General features: G+C 38.7%; 2 protein-coding genes across 2 annotated transcripts in view; both read left to right on the forward strand.

Annotated features, from left to right (window-relative positions):
- Positions 1-14036, forward strand: part of marveld2b (MARVEL domain containing 2b) — a 56425-nt gene extending 42389 nt beyond the window's left edge. The window contains exons 4-9 of the mRNA XM_026311440.1: positions 3252-4488; positions 11279-11314; positions 11407-11582; positions 12743-12914; positions 13009-13059; positions 13900-14036. Coding sequence (XP_026167225.1) covers positions 3252-4488; positions 11279-11314; positions 11407-11582; positions 12743-12914; positions 13009-13059; positions 13900-14001 — 1774 coding nt within the window. The 3' untranslated portion in view covers positions 14002-14036. The remainder of the gene's footprint in view (positions 1-3251; positions 4489-11278; positions 11315-11406; positions 11583-12742; positions 12915-13008; positions 13060-13899) is intronic.
- Positions 14037-15665: 1629 nt separating this feature from the next.
- Positions 15666-24593, forward strand: oclnb (occludin b). The gene is made up of 9 exons (XM_026311455.1): positions 15666-15803; positions 18310-18380; positions 19183-19879; positions 20298-20462; positions 22577-22692; positions 22853-22963; positions 23166-23337; positions 23779-23820; positions 23932-24593. The coding sequence occupies exons 2-9, from the start codon at positions 18328-18330 to the stop codon at positions 24028-24030; spliced, it is 1455 nt and encodes a 484-aa protein (XP_026167240.1). The 5' UTR covers positions 15666-15803; positions 18310-18327; the 3' UTR covers positions 24031-24593.
- The last annotated feature ends 289 nt before the right edge of the window (positions 24594-24882 follow it).

The raw sequence follows: 24882 nt of genomic DNA on the forward strand, positions 1-24882 counted from the left end.
TTCTTTTTCTTTCAGTTTCTATTTTCAAAAGAGTTGAAAGGGCTGTTGGTATGTGTAAGAGAGTGGTTGCAGCATTTTCTTATTCATGGAAGAAAAAGAGAGATCTGGCAGCAGCTCAGGAAAAATTCAATCTCCCCAAACATCAGCTTGTCACAGAGTCACCCACCAGGTGGGGCTCACGCCAGAAAATGGTTGCAAGAGTGCTGGAACAACAGAAGGCTATTGCTGAAGTCCTGGCTTCGGACAGAAGCACCCGACACTTGGTTCCTACCTGGCAGGACACTGATGTCTTAGAATCTGTGCATGAAGCACTAAGTCCCTTACTGGAGTTCACAGATTCTCTTTCTGGGGAGTCATATGTGACTGTGTCATATGTGAAGCCTGTTCTCCAGCTGCTGAGAACAAAACTACTGTGTGCTAGTGAACGGGACACTCAACTCACAAAAGACTTTAAAACCAAAATCATGGCATACCTTGATGAAAAATATGCAGACCAGGTCACTGATCACCTACTTGACATGGCAACATTAGTAGATCCAAGATTCAAAGCTCAATACATCAAGCCAGACAAGGTAGAAGCCATTAAAACACGGGCACTGGCTGAAATTATGGATGATGACCAAGGCCTACACCAGGAAGAGGCTCTGGGTGAAACAGAAGCAACTGGTGCAGAGGGAGGAGCTGCTGCTGAACCACAACCACCTCCACCACTGAGTATGAAGAAGCAAAGGAAGTCTTTAGGGAGTTTCTTTAAGAGTCAAAACGCTAGCGCAGATGCCTTACCTCTCACTGAAAGACAAAGGGTACAGAGTGAGCTGGAAAGCTACCTGATGTCCCCTGACGCTGACAGTGAGTCTGAACCACTGGAGTGGTGGAGGCTACATGAGCGCAACTTCCCAAGAGTGAGCAAGCTTGCAAAAAAATACCTGTGCATCCCAGCCACCAGCACCCCCCCAGAAAGAATTTTTAGCATAGGGGGTAATGTAGTCACATGTAATCGGGCAGCATTAAAACCAGAGAGAGTGAACCAACTTGTCTTTCTTGCTCACAATTTGTAATGTTGCAATGTATATGTGAATAATGATGGTTGGTTCCTCTGCTTGAAAGCTCAGATTTGATTATCATAATTTGTTTTGTTTACAGAGTTTGAGGTTTACTGTGTATCGTTATTATTGACATTTTACAGATGTTGATCTACCTCAACGTTTGCTTTGATTGTTCAGTGTTTACACTTTACCATTGCACACACTTTGTAACATTTTATTTATTAAGTCTCTAACACTTATTTTTATTTTATTATAAGACCTAACCCTATGTGCCTTAGAAATGTTGGTAAATTAAAATAAAGGGGTTAAATTCAAACATTTTTTTCTACTTCATTTATAAATGATTGTTAAATATAAAAAAATTTAAATAAAATAATCAATAATTATTGATACCGAATGATATGAATCATTATATCGTGATAATTTTTTTTGCTGTATCGCCCAGCCCTAGTTGCTAATTGTTTGTTTGAGCCATACCTCCATCTGTAGCCAGAAGACACAGACTATCCCAGGTCTGTTTGTGTTTGTTATAGTTTGGCTATAGTTTTACCATAATTTGATTTAATGGTCACATTTACAAATATCATTGTTAGGTGACACACTGTTTATTGAAATTTTACTGCTGTTTTTCATACTTACCTCAGGTGGCAGAAATCGAACAGAGGAAACAGTCAGCTATTTCCCGTTATTTATACCTTTGATGATGTCATTGAGACCAAGTGTGAGGGGAACTAGGTTATCTTTGGTATATTGTTTTATGAGTATTTAAGGTCATTTGTGTGGTTATGTGTATTTATAAACATCATATAGGTGTAGAAAAATATGAGAAATGTTATTTAATGGAATATGTGTTTATGTGATTTCAGGAGAGGTGTGGCTGAGTCTAGATGGTATGCCTAGGAGTAGTTGCTGCAGAGAAGACAGGCTATAAAAGCAGTCAGTCTTAACTGTGACAGAGAACAGTAGGGTGTAGCTATGTGCACAGTATGTTAAGTTGATGTAGTTTAAGTTCAGTTGTATTCAGTTAAGGCTGTACCCCTGCCTTTCACCCAAAGAGAGGTGGTATCGGCTCCAGCAGATCTCTGTGACCCTGGTTAGGAATAAGCGTGTATAGGTGATGGATGGATGGATGGCTGGAAAGATATTTTTTGATGTTCATGCGCATGTGGGAACACGCTATGTAAATAAATCACTCATGGTGAAAGGAAATTGTTTCCTGAGTCCTACCAAGATCACAGCCAATCTGGCCAGGCTTCCTACAAGGAGCTTAATCATGAAGGAATTTGTATGTGAGGAGAAGGATTTTAAATTCTATTCTGGATTTTACAGGGAGCCAATGAAGAGAAGCTAATATAGCACTGCAAGTTCAAGGTTCTAATGTGATCTTTTTAGGTTTTAGATTTTACAAGCTTGGTGACAGAATATCTTAAAATAAGGACAATTCAGTGACACACCGATAAGTGAAGCATGCATAATAACCAGTTTTATTCTTGCTGTTCATATCCCCAAAGAAAAGAAAAGATAATATCCTAAATGTGTGTGTTTAACTATAGCAGTTTGACTGTGATTCCATGGACATTCAGCCAGTCCAATTATCTAATAATTGTGGTTGGTTACAGATTGCATCTTTTTACAGTTTGGATGATGTCCATGGCTGATTGGTAAAGTTCCAGGGACCACCTTAAGTTTTACATTTGGCAGCACTAGCAAGACATGTAATTACTTTGCATCCTTTTATTACTGAAGCAAGAACCATTTGTGAAATTAGTGGTGAACGTGGGTTCTGTTTGCTTCCCAGTCAGCAGAAATAAGGTAATTGTGAACAGCAGACATGTTTGCAGAAGGCATTGTGAATAATTTTGTATAATGCATCTGATCCAAGGGTGGCAGTCACAGGTTCAGTAAAATCAAATAATAAATCATTCCTCAGGTTCTACTACATGTTTACAGTTCAAGAAAGTTCTTCTATCATGGAATACATTGTCGAAGTTATCAAACTCAGTAACACCAGAACAATTATTGGTGTACATCACAAGGCATCACAGATAAAAGAGATAAAACCAGAAATCTTAGAATGTCACAACCCAGGTTCATTTTTGGTTCAAGACACTGAGTACAAGTCTCTTTAAACCTACTGCTGGTCCATCTGTTGACAGTATGGACAGCACAGTACGGACTGTTGTAATCCTTTGTTTCTCTCTTTAGTGAGCACAGATTCCAGGTTCCAATGTCTTCAGGAGTAGTTGCTTCTGCTACCAGATTCGACAGAGTGCGGGAGATCCCACACTATGACCAGGTACCTGTGGATTCCTTATGGCAGGAATCAGATCGCCCTCCACCTCTAGCGCCCTTGCATGGAACACTTCCGGCTGTCAGTTTAGACCCTCTCCCCCCTCCCCCTCTACCTGAACAGCCAGCTGTAGGGCCTGATTATGTCTATGTCCCCAGCAATGATGAACCATTCGAGGACGACTGTGATGCCATGGACATTCAGCCAGTCCACCGCTTCATCCCAGACTCTGTCAAGAACTTTTTTCGTGGCAGCAAAGGTTGGTCCTTCCCACCTCCTCCACCTGCCCCTCACTCCCCTGCACCCTCATCCAGAAAGAGTGGCAACTGCCACACTACAACAGGAATCCCCTGCTCACCCCCGCACTCTGCCCCCCCATCTCCATCTCTTCCTGGCTCCTATCGGGACCCCTATGGAGGCTCTGGTGGTAGCTACACATCTCAGAAGGAGCAAGACAGGCTGCTGCTGGGTGCTGAAGCTCTTGACTCTGTATCTGCAGTGCCAACCAATCTCTCAGTCCAGACCTATCAGGAGCGGGTGGAGGAATACCACCAGCGCTACAGCTACATGAAGTCCTGGGCTGGCCTGCTAAGGATCCTGGGCTGTGTGGAGCTGCTTCTTGGAGCTGCTGTGTTTGCCTGCGTCTGTGCTTATGTTCATAAGGACAATGAGTGGTTCAATATGTATGGATACTCCCAGCCACAACTGTTTGGGGGGCTTGGTGGAGGTGCATATGGATATGGCAGTTACTACACAGGTCCCAAGACTCCTTTTATCTTGGTGGTTGCTAGTCTTGCATGGATAGTAACTGTCATTCTGGTTGTCCTTGGGATGACTATTTACTACAGAGCTATTCTTCTAGACTCTTCTTGGTGGCCAGTCACTGAGTGTTCTATCAACTTGGTCTTGGCAGTGCTCTTCATAGCAGCAGCAATAGTGTATGTGAGGGACACCACCCGAGGGGGGCTGTGCAACATACCGGTCTTCAGCAGTGGAGTAAACGCAGCTTTCTGTCGCACTGAGGCTGGCCAGTCAGCAGCCATTGTCTTCCTCTTCATCACCATGGTGCTATACTTCATCAGTGCAGGAGTGTGTCTGAAGCTGTGGAGGCATGAAGTAGCCAGGATGAGAAAAGAGGCAATGGCACAGGAGGTCTGACTCATACATACTTATATTTCTATATGTGTGATGACCCTTATTGACATAATTCATTCTCTAGCCAGTTCCTGACCTTAGCCATCCCAGCTACACTTCCCTTCAAAAGTATTGGAACAGTTCCTTTATTATTGCTGTAGACTGAAAACATTTGGGTTTGACATCAAAAGATGAAATTGAGATCAACATTTCAGCTTTTATTTCCAGGTATTTACATCTGGATCTGATACACAACTTATAAGTTTGCATTATTTGTAACAGAACAGCAAATTTTTAGGTGAGCAAAAGTATTGGAACAGATGGACTTAAAATGGATTAAAGTGAATAAGACTTAAGATTTAGTTGCAAATCCTTTGCTTGCAATAACTGCATCAAGCCCGTGACCCACTGACATCATCAAATTTTTGCATTCTTCTTTTGTGATGCTTTTCCAGGCTTTCATCACAGCCTCTTTTTAGTTGTTTGTTTTGGGGAGTTACTCCCTTCAGTCTCCACTTTAGCAGGTAAAATGCATGCTGTATGGGGATTGACTTGGCCAGTCTAAAACCTTCCACTTCTTGCCCCCGATGAACTCCTTTGTTGTTTTGGCAGTGTGTTTTGGGTCATTATCTTGCTGCATGATGAAGAATCTCCCAATCAGTTGCATCTTGGTTGCAAATTGGCAGACAAAATGTTTCTGTAGACTTCTGTAGACTAGGTTCATTTTGCTGCTGTGTAGTGAATATAAATAAATACATGTATTGAACATGAATGTGTTTATTTTGTCTGGTTTATGAATTATAAATATCATAAACCATCTTCATAAGTTTGGGGCACTAGATCCTTTGATGGTGGACCAACCAGTCAATTAATTAACAATACAGAATATCAGTCTACAATCTGACCAAGAGTTCCCCAATTCAGTGACATATTTACTGTGTGAAATCACATCAGTGATGCCAGTCACAAATATCTTTTTAGGATTTATTCAACTATATACATGGTAGTTACATGGTGTTTACATAGGGGGAAACGGAGAACTGAGCAGAGAAAGCAGAATTAACAAATAAAACAAAACAGTATAAAAGTAGGTGGTTTGCAGTGGTAGAAGAGAAATCTTGAGATTAATTCATGTTCTGTGTTTGAGTCTGAGGTCTAAACAGCAGTTTCGGAGGAATCTCAAAGTAACTATGGAGACCAACTGAGATTAGTTTGAGAAAAGTGGCACAGTCATGGGTTACTTGTTTGACCTTGGATTTACTGAGGCTCTGTCCGTTCCGCTGTGGGCTGGTCCGATTGCAGTCTTTCTGGCGGGTTTCTAGGAGAGACATTCCCCGAAGTCCGCGACTGCAGGCCTGGAGTCCGTTCGCCGTTTTTTTTTTCGCTGTCCGTCCGGCTACTGCACGGTTGTCCCATGGAGTTTGGTTGATGTGAGCTGGTCAGCTGGAGGTGAGCTGTTTGCTATGGCACAACCACACATGGAGAGAATGTCTTTGGGTCTCTCCTCCGTGTGGGCAGTAGAAGCAGTCTCTGTCTCCTTGTTCTTTAGGTGCTCCCTTTCTGAGGGTCTTTCTCCTCATAGCGAGAGGGTCTCGTGGAGTCTGCAGGTCTGGAAATCTGGAAAATCTGTCTGATTTCGATGTTGCTGTCTGTGTACTGTCTTGCTGTGCTGGGCGGCGAAGCCATACAGTTAGTCCGTCATCGTGCGTGACACGATGTGGTTGGTCCAGGAGGTGCTCCGTCCTCACTGGTGATTGGTTAACAGTCCCCTGACTGTGATGGGGCAGTCTCACTGGTCCCTCTGAATCAAGAGACTAATCTATTCTTTAAGTTTTCTAAAGTGGGAACAATAATTTATTTTTCCACCCAGCAAAGTTCAAACACATGACAAACCTAGCAACTAACCAAAGCCAATAGTTCAGCAACAGCATAAATGAGAGTCAATAAAACTTCACATAGGTATATGGATTAACAATAAGCATGAGTGACAGATAAGCAATAGTACAGCTTCTATATCACACCATAGTCTGACATCAATTGCTTTGTATAAGTCTGGTGACACATGTTACATATTTAGCAATCAAAGCAGAAATATAACAACAATTCATAACTCATTGCAGAGGTTTCAGGTCTTGTCTGGAAGGGAGTAGTTTTAAGGTATTTATGGCTGGGTGTGAGCAGGGGGAGTCTGTTTGTCAATATGGGTTCTCTTAGTAAGAGCCGGTGGTCTACTCTTTGTCAAATGGAGTCTTGACAGTGCAGTATTTGGTGGAGAAGGCTGTGCCACTTCCTGTTGTTTACCGTCATAGGTCACTAAAAGTGTCAGAGCAATAAATGCCCTAAGGGTACAAGTCTTGGAATGTGAACATATTTCTTCCTCAAGTCCGTTACAGTTGCCATCGTGTGTTAAATTCAATTCAATTCAATTTTATTTGTATATCGCCAAATCACAAGTCATCAGGTCAAGGCACTTTATAAAAATAAAAAACAAAAACAGAAACCCAACAAAACCCTTATGAGCAAGCACTCTCTTTATCGGAAGACACCTCTGGCAGAACCAGGCTCAGTTTGGGTGGCCACCTGCATCAACCGGTTGGAGTGAGTGGATAGATAAAAAAGAAAAGAACAGCAACAATAAACAACAAACTACGGGAGAGAGAGCACAAAGTTGGTGACATTCAATGGTGGCATATAGATGTAAGGGGTGAGGAGAGAAGGTTATGGAGAGGAAGGGAGGAGAGGGGAGCTCAGTGCACCGATGGAAAGTCCTCGGACAGTTTAGGCCTATAGCCTATAGTTAGCTGGTTCCACAGGAGAGGAGCTTGATAGCTAAAGGCTCTGCCTCCCATTCTACTTTTGGAAACTCTGGGAACCACAAGTAGACCTGCATTCTAAGAGCGAAGTGCTCCATTAGGATAATATGATACCATGAGGTCTTTAAGGTATGAAAGAGCTTGGTCATGAAGGGATTTGTATGTGAGGAGAATGATTTTAAATTCTATTCTAGATTTTACTTTAGTGGTTAGCACTGTTGCCTCACAGCAAGTAGGGACCTTTCTGTGTGTAGTTTTAATGTTCTCCCCATGCTTGCTTGGGTTTACTCCAGGTACTCTGGTGTCCAAGAACATGCATGTTAGGTTGATTGGTGACTCTAAATCACCCATAGGAGTGAATGTGAGTGTATGAGGTTATTTGTATTTGTGTGGCCGTGTGATGGACTGGTGACCTGTCCAGGGTGTAACCCTTCCTTTCACCCAAAGAGAGCTGGGATAGGCTCCACAGCAGATCCCCGTGATCCTGGTTAGGAATAAGCGGGTATAGATAATGGATGGATGGATGGATGGATTTTACAGTGAGCCAATGAAGAGAAGATAATATAGGAGAAATACGATCTCTCTTGCTAGTTCCTGTCAGAAATCTGGCTGCAGTGTTCTGGATTAACTGGAGGCTTTTTATGGAGATATTGGAACATCCAGATAGTAATGAGTTACAGTAATCTAGCCTTGAAATAACAAATGCATGGACTAGTTTTTCTGCATTATTTTGAGACAGGGTGTTCCTAATTTTTGGAATATTGCACAAGTGAAAGGATGCAGTTCTAGAGATTTGTTTTATGTGTGAGTTAAAGGATATGTCCTGGTTTTTTACAGTAGTGCTGGAGGTCAGGGCTATGCCATCTAAAGTAGCTATATTGTTAGAAAAGCCCAAATACAATAACTTCTGTTTTCTCTAAATTTAAAAGTAGGAAGTTACTGGTCATCCAGGTCTTTATGCCAGTTAGACACGCTTGAAGTCTAGCTAACTGGTTTGTGTTATCAGGTTTCATAGATAGATACAGCTGAGTGTCATCTGCATAGCAGTGGTAATTAATAGATTGCCTCCTAATAACATTGACTAAAGGAAGCATGTATAAGGTGAAAAGAATTGGTAACTAACTTTTGTGTGTGTAGAAGGTTGGAATCTGTCTGATAAATAAGATTGGAACCACTTTAATGCTGTTCCTTCCAATCACATGCTCCAGTCTCTGTAATAAGATGCTGTGGGCAGTAGTGTCAAATGCAGCACTAAGGTCTAGCAGGACAAGTATAGAGATGATCTGTCCATTATCTGAGGCTAAGAGAAGATCGTTGGTTACTTTTTATTAGTGCTGTTTCTGTACTTTGATGTGCTTTGAATCCTTATTGAAAATCTGAAAATAGTTTCTGTGTAATTTCTGTGTAAGTGGTCACATAGCTGCAAACGTAACTGAGGTCTTATAGATGATTCAAGACCTACTCTAGTAGAAGATTCATTTATGGCAGCTTCAGGAAGCATCTGATGAATTTTACCTCTAATAGTTATGATTTTATTTGTAAAGAAACTCATAAAGTCATCACTGCTGAGAGCTAAGGGAACACTGGGCTCAACAGAGCTGTGACCTTTTGTCAGCCTGATTACAGTGCTGAAAAGAAACCTGGGATTGTTCTTATTTTCCTCTATTAGTGATGAATAGTATGCAGTTTTGGCTTTACTAAGAGATTTTTTATATGTTAATAGACTGTTTTTCCAGGCTAGATAAAATTCTTCTAAATTTATGGAATGCCACTTCCTTTCTAGCCAGGTGGACGGTACACAATGACAAGTAGAACTGGTTTTTGTGTTTTCTAGTTTGGGTGTGAAAGGCTGAGAGTGAGGCTCTCAAATGAGTTATAGCTGTTCCAAGGATGAGAGTTCAATAATAAGTTTGAGTGGAAAATTGCAGCTACTTCTCTACCTCAGCCTGTCGTTCAAGGAATATGACAATTTTTATGACTAAGGGGGTGGATTCATTTCAATAAAGGTTAATGAGCACGTACCAGAAGAAGCCATGCAAGCCCAAGCCATGACATTACCTCCAAGTGGTATGATTGGGATCATGAGCAGATCCTTTCTTTCTCCAAACTTTAGCCTTTGCATCACTATGGTAAAGGTTAATCTTTGTCTCATCAGTCCATAAAACTTGGCCTTGACCTGGCCTTTCTGTTGTTCTTACTAATGAGTGATTTTCACCTTCTGGCGTAGTCTCTGTACTTTTGTTCCTGAAGTCTTCTGCACAGTACATTACAATACAAACAGTAGATTGTAATACCTTCACTCCTGCCTTGGAGGTTGTTGCTGATGTCACGAACAGTTGTTTTAGGGTCTTTCTTTACAGCTCTCACAATGATTCTGTTGTCAACTGCTGCTGTTTTCCTTGGTATACCCATTTGAAGTCTGTTAGTTCACACACCAGTGCTTTCTTTCTCTTCACGACATTTCAAATGGTTGTACTTTCTATGGCCAATGTTTGTGCAATGGCTCTGATTGATTTTCCATCTTCTCTCAGCTCCACAATTGCGTGTTTTTCAGCCATAGTCAGCTCTGTGGTTTTCATGTTGCTTACACCTGTGTATCTGGTCCAGATGTAAATACCTGGAAATAAAAGCTGAAATGTTGATTCCTTGTTTCATATTGATTTTTTTGATGTCAAACCCACGTTTTCAGTCTACAGCAAAAATAAAGGAATTGGCCTCACTGTTCCAATACATTTGGAGGGGAGTGAAAATGCACAACTCCAATCTTTACTAGTGGCTAAGTGATGTGATATGGTCAAAAGATTATATGCCATCCTCTGCATAGCAACACGCATGAGAAGAAGGTTCCCACCTTTATACTTGCTTCCTATTGATGTAGAAAACAGCCCTTGCACTTATCCTAACTAATGTTGCCTACTGTTGTGTGATAAAATCCTGTAAATCAAACATGCAGTTATTCTGTGGTGTTCAGTGGCATAAAAAGCACACCTACAGGTGAATTCATGGCACATAAGCTTAGAAGGAGCACTGTACGCACCCCCAATATATTTATATTTTATATCTTGGTTTCACCCCAGTCTACCATTGTGGAGTAAAAATAGTTTTTTAGCAATGTTGCAAAACAGGAGATTGCAATTAACTGTTTTCTTTTTTTCAAATAGAATTTACTATGTATGAATTCTGGGATCAAGCAGATCACTCTGTTGCTCCTACCACTTCCTCTCCTTGCTACATTGTATGGAACACCATTTTAACATTTTATCACTCAATTGGATATGTATTTTACATATCTGTAGTTCAGTTCTTCCCAGCCAAGAAGAACATTTCAGATATCCAGTGACATTCTTTGTATCCACAATTGTCAGATATCCACATTATCATTCCTTCTGGGACAAATGAAGTCACTTTTTTCATTCATAAATTTTGGGCTTTGAATTTCAGATATCCACAATGTAGTTTTTGAATCCAAGAATGAACATTTTGGATATATCAAATAGAATTTTTTATCAAGGAACACTCCCATTTCAGGTGACTACTGTCCAATTGTTGATACTCTTCATTTTAATTCCAGATATCTACAATGTAATTTTGAATACCCAAAATCATTCTGACTAGTAAAAATATTAATTTGGATATACACAGTTTATATTCTGGCTAGTAAAAATGCAGTTTCGGATAATCACAGTATAGTGATGGTTTTTGGACACGGCATTGCCACTCTACTCTGAGTGATTAGTGCACCCATCCCTGCTTTAAAAAGGAGAGGAGGGGTAGTAGAGTAAAAAAGAATTGCCATTTAGGGAGATTTAACTTAGCTGATTCCAATCATCTCAGATCCTTTTTTATGGATACCATACAATGTAAATTTTAGAGTGCTTTGTCTTTAGCATTGAAAACACTAGCAAAACAAAGGTTTATTAAAATAAAATAAAAAAATTTAAATCGAGAAAATGTAATGACTCTCTCCCCATCTTTTCTTCTCACAATAACAATAGATGAAAACTATTGGATCATCTGTCCCTTTGTCTGTAGTAAGTATTAAGGACCTTTTTTGTATATGTGTTTAACCTGACATTGAACTGAAAGATAAATTCATACACATGACTGTATTTACCTACTTAAGCTAGGTGCAGGTTCTAGGGCCTCAGGGCAGACTCCTCTCCCGACCATCCAGCCAGACATCATGGATGCCCCAAACAATTCTGCAGCTGCTCCTCTGATGCTGGAGCCAGAGATCCTCCGAGGTCACATACCAGCTGGGCACATCCCTAAACCTGTTGTTATAGCAGATTATGTGGCGTGAGTATTACGTTCTCAGTCAAATTTTGTAAAAAATTTTTTTTTTTTTTTGCTGTTTTCAGTGGACATACAAATGAATTCTAGTAGGATTTTTTTTTTCAAAAATAGTTTTGTTTAAAGATGCAATCTGTGATTATGTTGCAGCTGACCAGAGTATTCCCCCATCTTCAAAGTCAGCAAACTCTGCTTCAAAGATTCACAGGCAGGCCCGGTTTCAGTAGCAAAAGGGCGAATCTATCTGCAGATTTGAGACAGTAGTGACTGATCTTTGACATTTACTGATATATATTTTATTTCTCTGTACCATAAGATGCTATGGTTATTCATGAATCATTAAAAACACGAGTCTCACTATCAACTTAAATTGGAAGCACCTAATGAAGGAATCACGTAATGGCCAAGAAGAATGACTATGGCATGCAAACAATATTGCATATATGGGACACACTATTATACAATATTATACTACTATTATATACACTACTATATATTTATAAATACTGTTGAGATATGATAAATATAAATATAATAGATGAATAAATGTACATAATTTGAATTCCAATGATAGTGTTACACAGTTCGTTAAATTAAAACATATTGCAGGAGTAAAAATGAAATGATTTAGTGGTTATATAATAATTCAGCGTTTTAACAGCCCACGGACAAAAGCTGTTTTTCAGTCTCTTTGTTCTGCACTTAATAGTACTGTAGCCCCATCTTTCCTAATTGTACAATAATAAACAGATAATGTCCATGAGTGGAGGTGGTCTGAGGTAATCTTTCAACAATGGGAGTCAGCAATATCACCAAGGGAGGGTAATAGGCAGCCAATGATTCTTACAGCTGCATTTTATTACCCTTCAAAACTTCTTCTTATCTGCTGATGTGCAGGGCACACACCACACTGTGATGTTATGCACCTAAACACTCTCAATTGTGGAGCGGAAGAAAGTCACTCTCTTCCAGATTGTTCATTTAGAGGCATCTCAGGATGTGTAGTTGCTGCTGGGCCTTCTTTACTAATTCTGCAATTCTATTAGATGGATGAACTGATATTTTCATACTTACAACCTGCTGCTAGAAGACAGACACATTCAGCTGCAGTGGGAAAGAACCTTATGGACCAAGACAATGTGTTGTTTTTTGTCCTCTTTCCACAGGAAGTACCCCAGCATTTGTTCAGAGGAGGAGAGAGATCAGTACAAGGCCGTGTTCAATGACCAGTATGCTGAATACAAGGAGCTGCATGCTGAGGTTCAGGCAATGGCACAGAAGTTTGAAGAGATGGATGAGATGATACATAACCTTCCCTCCCGGCCTTCAAGCCAAATGGTAAAATTCTCTTAGTTCACTTGAATGTAGACTGCTTAACTATGTGAGGTAACATGCTTTTTTTTGTTTTGTTTATTTTGTTTTGTTTTTTCAGGAGAAGGAGCGGATTAGTAACATTTTAATGGAGTATCAGATGAAAAAAGCTGTAAGTATACATCTTAAAATGTCATTTATTATCCATCCAATGAGTGACTGTTCCTGGGCCACAGTGTTTGTGCTCTGGATAAAGGATAAATTCTGCCCTGTTATAGTCTGGTATCTTTCACAGCTATCTAAACAAACATGATTTTTACATTACTCATTTCAAAAATTTGTCTCTGTGTTTGACTGAAAGTAAACATAGTAGCAGTCTCAGATGATCTTATGGCCCGGGGTATACTGGAGATCCAGGACAGATGGATCATGCAGCATTTTGACTTTTCACATTCTTTATATATAAGCTTTTGATATTCCTTGATGCCCCTGTGCAAAAAAGGGTCTACTGACTATGTATTCTGCCTTCATAAATTTGGAGAACTTACAAAACAAGCGGAATATAAATAAGCAAAGCAGATATGTTGATATTGAGTCCTTTGTAAAATCTGTGGTGTTTTGTTGGTGTTTTGTCTTCCTGCATAAACTATTGAGACAGTTGATTGATAATTCCTGTTGTATAGGATGATGAGGGGAAATAAATGTAACACGGAGTAGTTACTGTGATTATCTACATGTTTGATGAATTTATGTCATTCAGTACTTTGGTAGAGTCTTAACTGAGATTAAATTTGACAGTTAACTTGTAACACTGATATGATTTCTACCTGTCTACTGTTCTAAAATGTTCTTTCTTTCTGGTTTGTTAAGGATTGTATGGTTTACTATAATAGCAACCCACCAATGAAATTCCTTAACTACCACAGACTGTCCCTTGATGTGGTGAAATTTTAGCTCTAGGATAGACAACAGAACATTTAATTTTTTGATTTATTTCTGTTTTTCTTGCCAGGACCCAACATATTTGGAAAAAAGGGAGAGGTGCGAGTACCTGAAGAACAAGCTTTCTTATATCAAACAGAAGATTCAGGAGTACAACATGGAAAAGAACTAAAACAGGCTCACATGCCAAACTGCTATTAGTAATGTTTTGACAGACAGAGATATCATTGTCACATCATCCTGAAGTGGAATCTGAAAAAACACACAGGATGTAAATAGCTAAAATGGATCAAGTGTAACTGAAATTAATGGGTTTATGGTATCATTATACTGTATGTATATATATATATATATATATATATGTATGGTGACAGATGACATTTTAAAGGACAATTCTGGGAATAATTCTTTTTACTATTGAACCAACGGATATCAATTTCATGCCTGCATGTCCAGTCTGCTTTGGAACAAAGACTGGAAGCAGAGGGAAACTGCCAGACTAGCTCCATAACAGCCCCTTTGTGGATGTTGCTATGGACCCTTTTTTATACATAAATGGACACTTGTGCTGTCTGCAAATAAACCATAACTAATTACACACGATGAAAATCAAGTGCATTACCTAAAGTGTGTCACTGTTCCCTAAAAACTAACTGTGAATAGGAGCTCATAACTGGCTACTACCTCAGCAGATGAGTGAAATGATGAAAATGATGTAAATAAGGCTGACTCAGAGGTGTCAGTGGAAGGTTGAAAGTTATTTTAACAGAATATGCTGAGATATGTACAATACAACATCTGTTATATTGCAGATGTTTATCCACTTGCCTTAATGCTTTCTATCTGCTGCTCTTATTGGATTTTACATGTAATTTTCTCTGTTCAGTAGTATTCTCTTGAACTGTGAGGCACAATATGAACACCTATTAACAATTCTCCACAGGAGTGTGTATGAACCATGTCACTGAAATCACAATAGGGAATATAGTAGATGGGTGCTTTAATTAATGCTTTCTTTGTACATTCATGTTTGTGCATAATATTGCTTTGTATCCTATCTGGCATACCCTAATGCTTAATGGCAATTAAGAATCTTTGTATATGCTTGTATTTTGCCTTTTTTGACTTTAGCTGCAATGAATATAATGCATTGTGACTTCAGTAACATCTACAATTCATACAAAAACTGTAAAATCAGAACTTGATTTCATTTAATTTCACATTTTTTATTTTCATTTACTTAGTGTAAATCCTTGTTTATCTTGGGACAGATATATTTGCCATAGAAATGGGTAACGTAAGGAAGTTTTTTTTTCCATCTTGTGAATTACCTGTATTTTTTTGTAAATTCTTAATTGAAAAATATTGGGGTTTTCCAGTTTGCTAACCCCTAAGGGAAGAACACAGTTTCATTTCTTCATCCACAGAGTCCCCAAAAAGAAAATTATTAAAAGAAACTTTAAACCTAATATTTAAATTGAAAATGATAATGTTAAAATGTTGGGGCATATGTTAAATCAAGCGGTCATAATTCTGGTGATATATATTGTACCAGTTGTAGTATTACAATATTACCATTGGTGAAATAGTGATTCAAGTGACTAATCATCACGTGATGTAAGGATTCAACAGTTTCCTGTTCTAAATCATGTGGGAAATACTGATCAATCTGCCTGTAAAAAAATCAAATCCACTAAATATAATTTCACCTGATTAAACCTGCATGCAAAACTTCATTTCTAGTCCATGTCAGTAAACAACTGTCACCTTGCTACGATGGTTGCTATCGTGTGCTGGTAGCCTGGAGGACTGGTTTTGTGACTTGACAGAGGTGTTTTTTAAAATGGTTTTCCGGGTTTCATGTTTTGCAACACTGGAGCTGTTTTGATGATGGTGCTACTCGGAAGGCTTTATGTGGACTATCTTACATGCCTCGGGTTAAATTAGGTCAGTAGACCTACGCCACCACTTGAAGTAAGAAATTTGCATTAACCCATTGAAAACGTTTATTTTGTAAATAAATTATATTTGGGTATGTTATATGTAATTGTTCAAATGTTTTTAATTAAGGAAAACTAAAAATATATTTTTAGGCCCCTTTCTTTTGATATTTGGGGCATTTTGCCGTTATGTGACATTAAAAAAAACGGAGAAGTAGCAGACCTCCGACAAACAGTTCGTTTATCTATTGCACTGCCATAACCACTATTGTCAGCTGGAGGCTATAGCTGCAACGACATATAGGTAGATAGATACCTTATTCATCCCCCATAGGGGAAATTCCGATTTTTTTAAATATGATGGATGGAAAATGGAAGTAATCGTAAAGTAGCCTATAAATACTGATATATGCTTTTTGATATACGGCTGGCGAACATACTGACAAAACGACTTTCTCAGAATTTCGGGCGTGGAGTCCCGGGAATGGAGTCCCTGGAAGAGTAAATTGTGCCTCGGTGTTTTTCTTGTAAGTGTTATGAAAGCTGTGTGAAGACAAAAGATAACATACAGGTTATTCCTGTATCACAGGGGCGGAGCCACGTGATGAATACACACCTGTTGGCGCGCGTCTTTGTAGCAGATAGAGGATGTGACTGCGCGCCTAGTGTGTCTTTGCGTTCGTCACGTTAGCGTCACTACTGTCTTCATCTGGCGTCTGACGATTCAGTCTAGGTGGGTGAACTTCGAAAATTCAAATCTAATAATTTTAAGAGAGAAATTAATTAATTTTATTGTGCGGAACATTTAAACCATACAGCCTTTCGGTATCGCTAAAGACCCCGTATGTTAACGATAGCGTAATACAAGACTAATTACGCCATTTTTAAAGTGAGGCTTCTTTTTTTTACTTTCAGATTTACTCTCACTGAAACCAGCATCTGTCAAGAATACCTAGGCCATTTAACTGGCCTTAATCCGCATTCCTGTTGTGTGAAATTTGCTCTGTAACTTTAACTGATTTGGAATAGATACATCGGCATAAAAGGATTATATTAATTGGTTCAGTGATAAGGTCTGAGGTCCTAACCTGGGAGAGCAGATGATTTCGGTAAAAGTGGTCGCCAGCATGTGTTGAGGATTGGACAGTCTGTAGTTTCACCCTCTGTGAAGCCAGCTGACGCAGTTCAGTTTCACTCACCTGGTTATTTTTTAAAACAGTCTCAGTTTGTGTGCCACCAACTTGTTGTTGCTTTGTTTTATCACAAACAAATGCTGGGTCCAGTCAATAGGCCTTTCTGTTCTTTTGGATGACTTAAACGAACAGCAGCTGGCTGAACCAGGTCAATATTTGATCTTATCTTTGTTTTGGATGACATGAGCTACCGAAACTGAAAAGCACTGAAAACTGGCATTGAAAATCTGATCAGATTTGTACTCTAAATCGTGTTAGAAACACATGTATCCCTGCTGCCTGTGAAAATGTGAGTAATCTGAATAGTTAACTGAACTTGAGAAAACAAGTTCACTCAACTACAGATACAAATCTTAGTGTTTGGTCAGGTGGACAGTTATTTCAGGCACATTTACTTTCATTTTACATTTCCCAGTTTAAAGATATGACATGAAGAACTTACAGCTCTTATCGACATACAAAAGCATCTTTGGATTCTCCCAGTAGCTTTGTTAAATGGTAAGTGGTTAGAATTGTTTTAATAATTCTGAAAAGAAACAACTATGATTCAAATGAATATATAATAAAGACACAGCAACCTTCTATCATGGAAACTCAAAAAAATCATGCTGGAAAGTCTTCCTTGTTTCCTGAAAAACCCAATGCATAGTGTAAATTCCAGCACTTAATTCATTCATCTTATTATTTCAAGTCAAATGAACCTCAAGTGAGAACAACTCAGGTTTATTAGTTCTAAAGTGTCTGAGAATAAAACTGAGACATTCAGGTAGAAATAAATTGAAATGAATAAGACTGTTATACATCTATTACATTAAGAAGAAGAAGTTTCTGTATGATGTTTTACAGTGTATGCAAACCAGAATTCATCATATCTAATAATGAACAATACAGTATAAACTATTTTTCAGTACATTAACCACATATAGTTTTAGATAAGTTTTACATTACAGATTTATATTAATTTGAAAAGTCTCCTGTTTTGAACAACACCAAACTTGGATGTATTCCGTGATTTGATCAGTTTCTCTGTAAATGTTTTTATTAAACTAAATAGAAATGATTACAAGGTTGCCTGCAAGGTAGGAAAACATAGTCCAGCATTTGGGAAAACAGTGGCACTAAATTATACTTTGAATAGTTGGAATAGTGTGTTGAATAGTTGGAAAATTAGCATCAGCTGTTAATGCATTTAGTTTGGTGGGAAATTTAATGGATAACATAAAGTATGGCTGCTGGCATGTGGCACCACAGGGAACATACTTAATCTGTCATTAATAATTAACATTATCCAGAAGTACATTTTTTTTAATGTTTTCTTAAAATCTGTATTTTTATCTTGTTTTTCAGTTCCAGTCAAACTTCATTATGCCAGGCCACAAACACAGCCCTCCACCATACCAGCCAAATGGTAGCAAACAGTAAGTTGGCCTACATTTACTATTGCGTATCTCAGATTGACAGCATCATCATTTAAAGGAATGGTTGGCATTTTGGGAAATTTGCCTCTTTTCTGACTTAGCCTTTCAAACAGAAAATAAATCTGCAACTATTTTGGTAATTAACTTTCTAAGCCAAATTTCAAGCAGGTTTTCAAATAGGAGGATTTCCTGATTCTCCTTTCCTTTGGTAAACATCTATGCACTTCTACCTCTTGTTTAACACCAAAATGTTGCAAATTTCTTAATGATGCCTGTCAAGTCTCGACTAGCATGCAAATGTTTCTTTTTTTGCCTCATTTCTGTAAACTGTGTAAGACTTCTAAGCTCAGGCCTACAGAGACAACTATTTGCACATTACTACACATCCCTCATCACCTGCCTAAGCTGAATTTCTTTTTTTCAGTCCAAAATGCCACTTGCCAACCTTTTCACCAAGTTCTGTGAAAGGTCTCATGTGACACCTGATTTTACACTGGCTTCCCATTGACTTCAGAATCCAGTTCAAGGTTCATGTGATTTCCATTTCCAGTTGTGCATCAAAAGCATCTGCCTACATTCAAGAGTTAGTGCAGCCTAATGACACCAGCAGAAATCTAAGGTCCTCTGATCAGGATCATGTTTACATTATATGTAAAACATGTACTGTAACTTGTCTCAGTTTCAGTATCAGTGGGACAGCTGGATTATTTATATATCAACATGTTGCCTAAGCCTTATGTGAAATGTGCCGTTATCTTCCGATACACACTGACCACAGTTCCTTTGTCCTCTTCTGTTGCAGCCATAGGAGCAGACACAGGCACAGTGAGCTCATGTCCAACCCAGCCTTCTCCTACTACCCAGGAGAGAATATGCTCCACTTCTATCGCTGGACTTCACCCCCGGGTGTGATGAAAATAATGTGTATTATCATAATCATCATGTGTGTGGCTGTGTTTGCCTGTGTAGCCTCTACACTGGTCTGGGACTATGACATGAGTTTAATGGGTATGGGAGGTGGCTTGGTACCAGGTTATGGAGGTTCATACGGTAGCTCTTATGGAGGCAGTTATGGCGGCTCTTATGGAGGCAGTTACGGCTCATATGGAAGTGGCTTTGGCAGTGGTGGTTCATATGGATATGGGTATGGAGGAATGTATATGGATCCCAGTGCTGGCAAAGGCTTCATCATTGCTATTGCGGCCATTACCTTCATAGTTGTGCTCGTCATATTTGTGTTGCTTGTTTCGAGGCAAAATGCTTCCCGGTCACCAAAGTTCTATCTAGCAACCATCATCATCTGTGCTGTCTTGGCATTTCTGATGATCATTGCCACTATTGTATACCTGGTGGCAGTGAACCCAACAGCCCAAACATCAGGGTCAATCTACTACAACCAGATCCGCCAGCTCTGTGCCCAATACCAGACGGAGACCCAGGCCCAGGGCATCTTCCTCAACCAGTACCTTTACCATTACTGTGTTGTGGAGCCCCAAGAGGTGAGGCTTTTTTTTTTTGGGAGGTATGAAAATAATGCTTCAAAAGCAGTACAGTATCATGCATTGCTAACATGCTCAATGTAAATTTATTTTTATGAATTTTAAACTCAAATTTTATTACAAATATCCAAAATTCTGAAAGTGGGATACAGTTATTTCTCCCTCTCCTTTTTAGTATGGCATAAAAATCAACTTGTAGGGTCTTAGAACCTCATGGAGAAATTGTAGGTAATCCATCACACTTGGCAATATTTGTCTGTTGCTGACATAATGATCAATAGTTGGAGATACCCTTTAACTCTGCTGCAGTGTTAGTTTTTCATGAGTTTGACTGTTGTGCTGAGTTCCACCTTCAGACCATGGTGTTATTTAATGGATGTAATTTTAGCCCACTAACATGGTATATTGTGGATTGCAGGCCATAGCTATTGTTCTAGGCTTCCTGGTATTTGTTGGCCTCATCATCCTGCTGGTGTTTGCAGTCAAGACTCGCAACAAGATCAGGCGATGGGGTCAGGGTCACATTCTTTGGGAGGACGTGAAGGTGGTTAATAATGGTCTACACAACAGTGTCGGGGAGTGGGTGAGTATGCTTGTCTGTGAGTGTAGTTATATGTTCTTTGTAGGCAGCATCCGAGTGACAGGATCAGCTGTATATATTTGTCTACTCACACATGTGAAGACATATTACAGCAAAAACCCTCATAAAGGGCCTTAGTAAGATTTTGTGCCATAATGTGGCACCAAAGTGCACTCAGGCATTGATTTTGTAGAATCCACTAGAGTGGTTTAATATATAAAAGTGGATGCTAAGTATCACACTGCAAAATGCCCCTTTAAAAATTTAATTTGCAAAGATGTTTATGTTGTTTATAAGCTTTAAAGATTTCCACAGAGCACTGAATTTTGTTACTATAAACTGCTTAAAAATGAAGGTAACATTTAATCATCACAGTATAACACCAAATCAGTGTTAGGGGATACCAATTCAGGGATTCAGGGATACCAATCTGTCCATTTAGGAAGTGCAAGTAATTATGATTCAACTTCACCTGTTTTTGGTGCATTGGAGAGACAAACCCGGGACCTCTGTCCTGGTTGACTCACTAGCCCTCATGTTTCTCTGACCTAAATCTGATTGAGCACCTATTAGACATTATGTCTCGGTGCATCTAAAACTACCAAGTAACACCACAGACTGTCTAGGAGCTCACTGTTGCCTTGAGCCAGGTCTAGGAGGAGCTCACCCAGGACACCAGCCCACATGTTGTTGTGACTGCAGGCACACAGGGCCATGCACACTTCTGAGTCACATAATGAGTTACTGTGATGAAATTGACAGTTGACAGTTGATTGACATCAACCCCGATGGGTTGATGATTTTGATTTCCATTGACCATTATGTTTGTTCTGCATGCACACATGTGTGCCAGGCAACAAGGTGGGAAGGGAAGGATGATTTCATTGCAGTTTTTGGGTGTGGTGTGTTAACAAAGTTTTAGTTGCTGTGCTGTCTAAATGATATGTTATCAAAATAAAAACATACCCAGCAACTGTTAGAATATACATTATGTTCAACACCGCACTTTGGAATCCTAATCTGTTGATGTAAAAGAACATTAAAACAAATCTAATCTTTGTTAGATTTGGTGCACAAATGTAATTGGTTGACCTGAAAACTTCATCCATACTGACACAGTTTACATTCCATTCAACAGTACTGGTTCAGAAATGTTTCAGGCTTCATGTTGATGGTAATGGTGGTATCGGTGGAATTTAGGCATGCAGGGAGAAGTAGAGAAACCGGTTGGTCCTTGTGAATGGCTCATAGTGTTTATCATATGTTTAGAGGAGCTTCAGTAAAACCTGACCGAAACCTCAGGCAAGAGAATAATACATTTCTTTGTAATAAATTGACTGAAAGCACAAAAAAAATAAAAATTTGAATCTGATGTATTACTTCACTTTCACAAATAAGTAAGTATATATTTAAATATACTTACTTACTCTAAATAAGTAAGTATATGTTTAAAAATGTAATGTAAAATTCTAGAATGTAGGCATCTGAAGTCACATAAAATCATATCTGATAATATAAGATAATATAAAAATTAAATAAAAACATAACATTATTAATGGTTAATAATGTTATGTTTTTATTTAATTTTTTGTTTTGGTGTTATAAAGTCAAATGTTTGACATGTTTATCCTGACAACATAGCATAGTCATTAGTGGCAAGTTGTGCCATGGTAACCAGCAAATGAAACTATAAAAAGTTGTTAATCATATAACACAGGTACTGTAATGACTTAGTACGGTATTTTCATTAGCTTGACATACTTATGAGGGGCAGTCAAAAAGTATGAGTAAAACAAAAGCAGTTGAAACTAAGATATCCCGACCTTTATTCTTTATTATGGCTGAAGCGATTGTATAAAAACTCTGAATCCTGTACATCCCATAAAGGAATCAAATACTTGGATATTGTTCATTAGTCTCTATATGCATAATAAAACGCTCTTTTCATTTCCTCATTTTGTAACACAGGCTTTCTGTTTGAAATGTGTTCAAAACTGAAGCTGAAGTAACCCCGATGACATCAACACATACATGTTGACCAAAACTGAGCTTTAGGTTTATGGTATGTCTACTCTTAAGTCAGACTTGGATAAAAATTACCTTGTCTTTTTCTTCAGGTGAACAAGGTGAACAGTGACCCAGAGGTATTGGTGAATGACCATAATGACAAAGTCAGGGGTTCCAGAGACTATCTGGACCAGCTGGACCACAACAAACCTCTTTACCTGCCAGGGTAAGCTATCCATTATAGCATTACACCTCAGAGGTAATTTTTGTAGACTTATACACACACGCACACAAACATCTTTCAGTTTAAATACTCTTATTTAAAAGGTACAAAATACAAAAATGCAAGCAATACAAAAAGGTATATTCCATTATTCTATTTGCAGAGATTCAGACATTAGCGACTCTGTGGGAGGCCTGAAGCCCAGGCAATGGACTAAGGACTATGACACTGGTGTGGACTCTGGCGATGACCTGGAGGAGGAGGACTTCAGTGTGTGAGTGCATGTGCAGACACCTGCAACATAATGATAATAGTGATTGCAATATTTAGGAGATCCTTTGTATTGCTATGCCATAAATCCATCTTATGCATGAAATACCAAATTGATCTAATTTATATAGAGGGTAACGCTGGTAATGACTAGTAGTCACATAATATATCAGGTTCATTTTATTTTGCTCCTGATGCACTTGCAGTTTGTTTCCCTCCATTGTGGATGAGCAAGAACGTCTGACCTACAAACGGGAATTTGAACGAGATCACCAGGAGTACAAGAGCCTGCAGGCTGAACTGGACAGCATAAACCAGGACCTGGCTGAGCTGGACAGAGAGCTAGATCAGTACCCTGAGGGTAGTCCACAGTTCCATGTGAGTGTGGCAGTGCCGTTTTTGAGTTTTCTCATTGAAGTCATAATAGTCCATTCACCGTCTTCTCAGATAATTTCTGTATGAAATGTTGTTATGATTACAAATACAAGTGGGTTTAGCTAAAAATGAGAGAGGTGTGGGGACCATGCACAACTTTATAACGTGATTCATTGTCATTTAGACCAGTTGAATTCAGGTTTGCCCTAATGTTACTGGCAATACAAGAGCAATAAAGTGAAAGTGACATAAATATATGCCATAGCCAAATTCAGACAGATGCCTATGAAGTGTGGTGGCAAGCAAAAAATTGGCTTAAAGGTTGAAAAAAGATGAGAAACTTTATTTATCTTAAAACAGTATGTGTGTGTAAGAATCTGGGACGGGTTTTTTTTTTTTATAATGGTGACTTAAGATCATTAACTGCTATATATCTTATGTCAGGTTGCCATGAATGAATACACTAGACTGAAGAATCTCAAGAAGGTAAGACATATACAGTGATTTCCAGTAGTGCTCTTTAGAATGAAATACAGTCCCCTAAAAACAGAGAAAAGGTTTTATTTAACTCTAACTTGAATTATCGCATCTCTGCAGTCCCCAGACTACCAGATTAAGAAGAAGAGATCCAAGTACCTTGGGTCCAAATTGTCTCACATCAAAAGAAGGATCAGTGAATACGACCGCCGACCATGAATTTTTACTTCTGACCTCCTTCCTGCAAAGTGAAAGCCTGTTGGCTTTATGTCACATTTGTATCAAGCCAATCAACAAAGTTTTTTTTCCACAAGATAAGGTGTGTGGGAAATGTGTTTTTTATTTGTTTTGATCTATCTGAGTGATTCATGAAGAACTATTTTAAAGACGAATTAAGGTACAGTATATAAGATGTATTTTGTTGTTTCACTCCCAATGTTAGAAGATGAGAGATGTGAGGTGTGGGATTTTTTTTTCTAAGTTACTTTTATGAAGTAATTATAGTGCTTCTTTGATTATCTTTACAATCATGTTCGACAGTTTTATGTTCATTGGAAGCACATTTGAGACAGTTTTTTTTATGTCATTAAGTCACTGACCATCCCTTGTAAATAATGTTTTAGACTTTAGTAACAGTTTACATTGTCTTATAAAAAGCTCTGTTCTGTAGTGAGTGCTTTTTATACTGTCTTCTGTAAAGGATGAACCTTCTCTGTGTGATTATAGGTTCTTATTATAGAACTTTGTCATGGTTGATATTAAAAGGAAAATTCAAATTCTGACTTTTGGTTCTGTGTTGGATTTTTATACGCCATGTCAAAGGGTCACTTGAATATATTGGCCTAAACTATGCATGATGTTTGGGTTTTGGGTGTTTAGTGTTTATTGGTGTAGTGTTTTAGTGGTTTAGAGGCTTGTAAACAGCTGCCAACACTTTGTTTAGTGCTGGTAGAGGCCTGAAACTAGAAGACACCTGAACAAACATGGGGGGGTCTTTTCCAATATGAGTCCACCCTTTTTGTCAAGCTATATAAACCTGAATCTGTAACAGAAAGACAGAGAATTCTGTAG

Source organism: Mastacembelus armatus, unplaced genomic scaffold (assembly GCF_900324485.2).
Source record: "Mastacembelus armatus unplaced genomic scaffold, fMasArm1.2, whole genome shotgun sequence".
Classification (NCBI taxonomy): Eukaryota; Metazoa; Chordata; class Actinopteri; order Synbranchiformes; family Mastacembelidae; genus Mastacembelus; species Mastacembelus armatus.